Consider the following 7,500-nt stretch of genomic DNA (forward strand, 5'->3'; position numbering starts at 1 on the left):
CAGAACTACTGAAGTGGAGATTTCTGGATCAGAGTGTGAGAAAAACTCCATTGATAGAAAAGCTCCTTTAAAGAGACGTTTAGTTAAAGTCCAGACATTTAGAAGAGTCTCCAGGTGAAGAGGGTCACAACATGAACTAGTAGATATCACCACCAGACTTCACCACTTCATCACTCACAGCAACACCAGCAGCTATTCTGTTACAAGTTTTATGAAATGTGATGTTTAAATATGCAAATGAGGCTTTATGTAATGGTAACGTTTGGTGAATTTAGGAGAACAAAATAGTAGAATAAACCCCTGAATGTGTATTTTGGACTACTACCCTGTATCCTTTCGTCAGCAGCAGCACACAGACAGGACAAGGCCGGCTGATAAAACCTGTAGCAGGTGTTTCAGTTCACAAGTCTCATTTCATCATATTTAAAATCTGTTATCACGGCCGTTTCTTTTCTTTTCTTGTCCAAACTTAAAGAATAATGTTTTCTAGGAATTAACACTCTTCAGCAAACACATTTAAAATATAATCATAATATTTTCTTCACCTTGCACATGCACACCCCCCCGGTGGAGAAACTGAAAAGGGACATTGTGTAATCAGAATGAACGTTGTGTACTCTGTACTAACATTCTGGGATGTCTGCTGCAGGTGTTCGGTGCCCAGACTGAAGCAGGCAGCGCTGAGCTGGATCCCCGTTCTCAGCTGGCTGCCTCGCTACTCCTTCAGAGACAACGGCGTCGGAGACCTGGTCTCTGGCTGCAGCGTGGGCATCATGCATCTGCCTCAGGGTTCGTATCCACGAATGAATGTGTGCAGTGGTTCATCAGTTCATCCACATCACACCTCTACAAACTATAAAAAGGAATAGTTTGACGTTTTGGGAATTTCACGTATTCTCTGTCTTCAGTACAAGAGTCCAGGGTTAGCTTAGCTTAGCATAAAGACTGTAAACGGGGGGGAAACAACTAGCTTTGTCCCAATGTAACAGCCTGGCAACCTCAGTGATGACGAGAGTCCAGGAAGTCAATGCACCCAGCCCCGATCAACTCATCCTCATCATGGATGTATAAAGAGAACCGATACAGCGTTGGAGGCGGGGCCTCATTCATTCCTCTAAAAGCTGCTCAGTTGTGCAGGAAGCAAAAAAAAAAAAGTTCAACTTCAGAGTATAAAATGTAAAAACATTATGCATCTAAAGAGGATCCGGGTCTGTCCACAGTGGACCGGTCTCTGCTGGAGGATCTGGGTCTGTCTACGGTGGACCAGGTCTCTGCTGGAGGATCTGGGTCTGTCCACGGTGGACCGGTCTCTGCTGGAGGATCTGGGTCTGTCCACGGTGGACCGGTCTCTGCTGGAGGATCTGGGTCTGTCCACGGTGGACCAGGTCTCTGCTGGAGGATCTGGGTCTGTCCACGGTGGACCGGTCTCTGCTGGAGGATCTGGGTCTGTCCACGGTGGACCAGGTCTCTGCTGGAGGATCTGGGTCTGTCCACGGTGGACCGGTCTCTGCTGGAGGATCTGGGTCTGTCCACGGTGGACCAGGTCTCTGTTGGAGTCTGAGCTGAAGGAGTTTCTGGTGAACCTGCATGAGTTCATCTGGTTTCACCAGAATCCGACCGATGAGGAGCGTTAAGAACTATCATTTAAGACCTATATGACGTGATTGATGAAGTTCCTGAATACAAATTCACCCTTTTGTGAACCAATTTGCTGGAAAGCTTCAATGCTTCCTGAAGCTTCATCTCACCATCACTTCTTTCGGGCAGAAAGCCCTGAAGGCAAACTTGACACAGTCTTAAGTTTAGTGATTTGATGAAGTCCAAATCCAGCCAGGTAACAGGAGATAATCCAAAAGTAGACAACCTGACTCCGCAACAGTGAGGCAGCAACAGGCTCATCAACTAATTAAACACAGGTGTGGTAGAAAAAATACAAAGGCAGGAAGTGAAACCAAACATGAGAGTAACTTTCAAAATAAAACAGGAAACCCCAAGATCAGGACAAACCAAGTGAACCGACTCAAAGGGTGGTCCAAAAATGATCGTTGAAACAGGCGGGTTCATTATGATCACCTGGTTTTCGAGGACTGTATGATGAAGCTCAGGAGGATGAGTCTGAAGCGGGGTCGTCCTGTAACCACAAGGCCGGCGGTTCGATCCCTGGTTCCTCCTGTCTACATGTCAAAGTGTTCAGGAGCAAGTTGCATGCTGGGCGGGTTGAATGCAGAAGTCAAATTTCATGTATGACGGATGTGATGAAGCTCGTTAAAAAGACAAAAAGGTGACATTAATTCAATGATGGGGATGCATTTGCTCCACTGGCTCCATTGCTCTCAAGCAAGAAAGTGTAATCTCCAAAAGGTCTTCAATTAAAACAGCCCAAATCTGGATTAGTGAGGTACTTTGTTTCCTCTCTTCACCAGGCATGGCCTACGCCCTCTTGGCTTCCTTACGCCCGGTGTTCGGTCTCTACACCTCCCTGTACCCGGTGCTGGTCTACTTCATCTTCGGTACTTCCAGACACATCTCCATAGGTGAGACGAGAAAGTGTGTGTGTGTGTGAGAGTGGCAGTGATTGAACACCAGTGAAATCTCTGTTTGTGATGTTCAGGAGATTAGCACCACAACTGTTCCTATGCACAAGAAAATAAATGGTCTGTTGATATGTGGTGAAAACAAAAAGTTACGAACTTATTGTCTCATAAAGAAGAACTACAGTGCAGAACTTTATGTGAAGTATTATTTAAAGACGGTTGGGCACGTTATGCGCATGACACGAAAATAAAGATATCAATCAATCAATCAAACCTGCTGGTGTGTGTGTGTGTGTGTGTGTGTGTGTGTGTGTGTGTGTGTGTGCGTGTGTGTGTGTGTGTTCAGGTACGTTTGCTGTGATCAGCATCATGGTTGGGAGCGTGACGGAGAGGCTGGCTCCGGACAGTAACTTCATTGTGAACGGCACCAACGAGACAGCAAGTGTTGACCTCGACGCACGCGATGCATTCAGGGTACAGATCGCGTGCTCCCTCACGGTGCTGGCGGGAATCTTTCAGGTGTGTTTTGTTCTATTTCAAACTGAAAGAATAGACTGTACCGAGGTACAGAGCAAGCAACACGTCTCTACTTTTAATGACTCTCTCTCTCTCTCTCTCTCTCTCTCTCTCTCTCTCTCTCTCTCTCTCTCTCTCTCTCTCTCTCCCTCTCTCTTTCCGTTGTAAGATCCTGTTGGGTGTGGTCAGGTTTGGTTTCGTGGTCACTTACCTCTCCGAGCCGCTGGTTCGAGGCTACACCACGGGATCAGCGTGCCATGTGTGCGTGTCTCAGCTCAAGTACCTGTTTGGAGTCACGCCGGCTCGCTTCACCGGCCCTCTCTCCCTCATTTATGTGAGTGTGTCATAATGCACGAGAGGTTGAAAAATCATATTTGCAATTGCTGGATATCAACCAGTAGAGGGCAGCCGCTGTGTACATTCACAACACAGTGTGTAGAATTCAAATACTTTGCACTAAAATGTCAAGAACACTACTAAACACACGCATATATTGGTTTTCAGCTGGGGAAAAAAGTGTTTTGAGGGTTTAGTTACTCGTTAAGCTTGTTCCCGCTTCGTCGCCTTCTACTCTAAATATGTGGATTAACCCTCTCCTCCGTCCTTCTCTCCTCCACTTGTCTCCTCACAGACTCTGGTGGATCTTTGCCGGCTGCTGCCGCAGACTAAAGTGCCGGAGCTGGTGGTCAGCCTGGTCGCTCTGTCTGTTCTCATCGTGGTCAAAGAGGTCAATGCCTGCTACAGACAGAAGCTGCCTCTCCCCATCCCCATAGAGATCATAGTGGTGAGACCTCCACGAGTCCAGCATCTCCACCACAGGGATCAGCTCTTACGGTCCCAAAAAACAGGGCTCTGCATGTGTTGAAAGCAATGATTCACCTCACATCCGGATACAACTTCCTCTTTTTTTTGGTTTCCTTCAATAGATCATAGCAGCTACAGTCATCACTCACTTCTGCGGACTAACGAGTAAATACAACGTTGATGTGGTTGGAGAGATTCCCAGTGGGTGAGTTAATCTTCTTCAGTGTGTGTGTGTGTGTGTGTGTGTGTGTGTGTGTGAGAGAGATTCTTTCGTGGTTGTTGAGATATGTGGAGCACTTGATAATACAAAGAAGCACAGTCTGCAAAGAGTCACAGTGTGCGTTTGTGTGAGTGAGTTTCTGAAGCGCTTCTGTTTCTATAAAAGTTTAAAAGTTCATGAGTGAACAGAGTTTCCCCTAAAGGCATAAAGAAGATATAATAACAGATTGTTGTATGAGCTGTACCCTATAAAGAAGCTGTTAAAACATGATGGTTGAGGACGTTTTTTTTATTGGAGAAGTTAAAGAGGATGTTGTTAAAGGAGCAGTGTGTAGGATTTAGGGGCATCTAGTGGCGAGGTTGCAAATTGCAACCAACTGAACACCCCTCCGCTCACTGCAGAGAACTACGGTGGCCTTCAGGTGACGTCAAGAACGTGAGATGCTCTCTCTGGAGTGTTTGGTTTGTCCGTTCTAGGCTGCTGTAGAAACATGGAGGCGTTGCAACCACGGCGGACTCCGCCTTCCGCCCCCCGTATGTAGACACGAACGGCTCATTCTAACCTAATGAAAACACATTCTTAGTTTCAGGTCATTATACACTAGTTATGAATATTATATTATATTTCTGACAATAAATCCCCCGTGGGTACGGATGGCGGTGGCCGTAATCCAAGATGGCGACGGCCAAATCTCCGAACTCGAGGCTTCAAAACATCAGTCCACAAACCGATGAGGGTGATGTCACGATGACTACGTCCACTTCTTATATACAGTCTGTGGTAGGAACAAAGGCAGATGAAAGGTTGATAGCTTTTTAATTACCATAACCTATATCATAACCTACAACAGCAAGAGCTCGATGTCTGCATTGAATTCGTTTTTCCCCCGTTATATTATATTTGATCACCTGCTCACCTGATGGTGATAGAAGTGATTTAAAAAGCCGACTCGCTCCTCTCTCTCTCCCCCCCTCCGGCTCCAGGCTCAAAGCCCCTCAAGCTCCGGACACCACGCTGTTCTCAGAGGTGATCGCCGATGCCTTTGCCATCGCCATCGTGGGCTACGCCATCAACATCTCTCTGGGCAAAACATTCGCCCTCAAACACGGCTACAAGGTGGACAGCAACCAGGTGAGGAACACACACACACACACACACACACACATTGAGGTACTCACAAGCAAGCTGTGAGAGTTTTACTTGGCGTCGCTGTTCCTGTCTGACTCACTGCTAACAGGGACGAGTCAAAAAACTTGATCCAGGTTGTCCTGGATCAAGTTTGGTCAATGGATGCCAAAACAAACCAGCTTTAGATTCCAAAATCTTGTCCCGTTGCCTCCAGAGTTATGTTCCAACTCACGACTGATATTTGATTGCCTTCGCCTGTTAAGGAGTTGGTCAATGTCTCACAGTGAATACGGTCATGTGACTCCACACTACACTTATTCTTTATGCCAAAACACGACCAGAGACTGAACCGTCTTCCTCTTTGCTGGAACATCTTGTCATGTCATCACTTTATTGGAAAATATGAATGTTCCGCTGGAAGTCGATACACACAAAAGGAAGAACCTTTAACAAGCTGTGCCTTCGCCACAATTCTGCACATGTAGACACACAGCACCGAGAGCCCACAATCCAGGAGCACAGGGTCGCACTGGACCACATCAACCCTTCAGGTTTCTCAATGAAACCCGGAGAATATTAAAGGGTTCTTGGTAGTGCCCAATGTGTAGGTTCTTGTTAGCACCCCGAAGCCCCGTCAACACTTTGCATTTTTTAAACAGATATTTTCCTCTGAGTCTGAGCATGCTCAGTAGAGTGGTGTTGCTATGCTTCGAGCTTCAAACACTGAAGGGCTCTCTGTAGAACCTCACATTAGGGATAAGGTAGTAACGTTAAAAAAATGGCCGCCGCGCTGACCGTTCTGTTCTATTTCGATGTGCGAAACATTCCTGGAATTGACACACAAACTACTGAAGACAACAGTGTTTTGGTCCAAACTGCATCAGTGTGTTGCTGCTGCTTTGAGTTGTAAACATGACATTTTAAAAAAGAGGATTGTGAGGATTTGATTGCAGAGTTTTCGTCGGCTTGTGTGTAAAGTTTTCCTTTAAACTGAAACGTTGCGTCCGTCTTGTCCTTTCAGGAGCTGGTTGCTTTGGGTCTCAGTAACACCATCGGCGGCTTCTTTCAGTGTTACTCCGTGACGTCCTCTTTGTCTCGCAGCCTCGTCCAGGAGAGCACAGGAGGCAAGACACAGGTAAACACACACACACACACACACACACACACACACACACGGACACAACCTGATTACATTTGATTCTCATGTTCAGCTTGAGGCCCATTTATTGTACATTAAGTGTGTTCGTTTCAGGTTGCGGGGGTGATTTCGTCCATCATCGTGCTCGTCACGGTTTTGAAAATAGGTTCTCTCTTTTCAGATCTCCCCAAGGTAACACTCTCCCTCCAGTAATGACCTCTCTCTCTCTCTCTCTCTCTCTCTCTCTGCACAACAGTTTTAATAACCGATAATGGCCGCGAGGCGATGCAAAAACGTCTGTGCGCTTGTGTTCCTCAGGCCGTCTTATCCACAATAGTGTTTGTGAATTTGAAAGGGATGTTCAAGCAGTTCACGGACGTGCCTCTGCTGTGGAAGACCAACAAGGTTGATCTGGTACGAACTGCATCCTCCGATTATTATAACCGTATCATTTAGTATGTCAGAAAATCCTTTAGCACGTCCGAATCAAGCGTCAACGTCTGGCAATGAAGCAAATGAGGAAGTGCCAACAACTGTAGTTCCTCAAACGGCCACTTGAGGCTCCAAAAGCAAGTTAATCCCCATAGACCTCTATGTTGAAATGACCAACCGTACAGCAGAAATGAACACGTTTACATCCTGGTACAACAAAAGATGGTTTTGGTCTCTGAAGCTAATTTCGTTGCTCAAGACAGCTGTACGAGGGATCCATACACAACTCCCCGTTAAACTACTAGTGACTGACAGTAAAGACCGTCTGTGGTTTGTAGCAGTGATTGTGTGAACCTTGCATCACTTTGGACCCACTGACCCTCCGTGTTCATGCTGCCCTCTAGCTGGTGTGGCTCGTCACCTTCACCAGCACCATCCTGCTCAACCTGGACCTCGGTCTGGCCGTCTCCATCGGCTTCTCCATGCTCACCGTCATCTTCAGGACGCAACTGTAACTACACACTGCTAGTCATTAGTCATTGATGGAAACACGACCTGCAATAATGATAACAACAACACGATTGTAATACTTTTCAGCCCCCGCTACTCTATCTTGGGCCACGTTTCAGGCACTGACCTGTATTTGGACACGGAAACCTACAAAGAGGTAAGAGTCACAGAGTTAAAGGGTCAGTTCACACACATTTACATATTCTCTCACGCACCAC

At 46.5% G+C, this 7,500-nt stretch overlaps 1 protein-coding gene across 1 annotated transcript in view; it reads left to right on the forward strand.

Annotated features, from left to right (window-relative positions):
* slc26a6l2 (solute carrier family 26 member 6, like 2) overlaps window positions 1-7,500 on the forward strand; it is a 12,045-nt gene that overhangs the window by 154 nt on the left and 4,391 nt on the right. The window contains exons 2-13 of the mRNA XM_068710375.1: window positions 650-789; window positions 2,424-2,534; window positions 2,881-3,053; window positions 3,220-3,384; window positions 3,682-3,834; window positions 3,977-4,059; window positions 5,058-5,205; window positions 6,224-6,337; window positions 6,455-6,532; window positions 6,659-6,754; window positions 7,177-7,283; window positions 7,370-7,439. Coding sequence (XP_068566476.1) covers window positions 650-789; window positions 2,424-2,534; window positions 2,881-3,053; window positions 3,220-3,384; window positions 3,682-3,834; window positions 3,977-4,059; window positions 5,058-5,205; window positions 6,224-6,337; window positions 6,455-6,532; window positions 6,659-6,754; window positions 7,177-7,283; window positions 7,370-7,439 — 1,438 coding nt within the window. The remainder of the gene's footprint in view (window positions 1-649; window positions 790-2,423; window positions 2,535-2,880; window positions 3,054-3,219; window positions 3,385-3,681; window positions 3,835-3,976; window positions 4,060-5,057; window positions 5,206-6,223; window positions 6,338-6,454; window positions 6,533-6,658; window positions 6,755-7,176; window positions 7,284-7,369; window positions 7,440-7,500) is intronic.

Source organism: Cebidichthys violaceus, unplaced genomic scaffold (genome assembly GCF_023349555.1).
Source record: "Cebidichthys violaceus isolate CVI_PGR_0920_01 unplaced genomic scaffold, fCebVio1.0.p SCAF_151, whole genome shotgun sequence".
Classification (NCBI taxonomy): Eukaryota; Metazoa; Chordata; class Actinopteri; order Perciformes; family Stichaeidae; genus Cebidichthys; species Cebidichthys violaceus.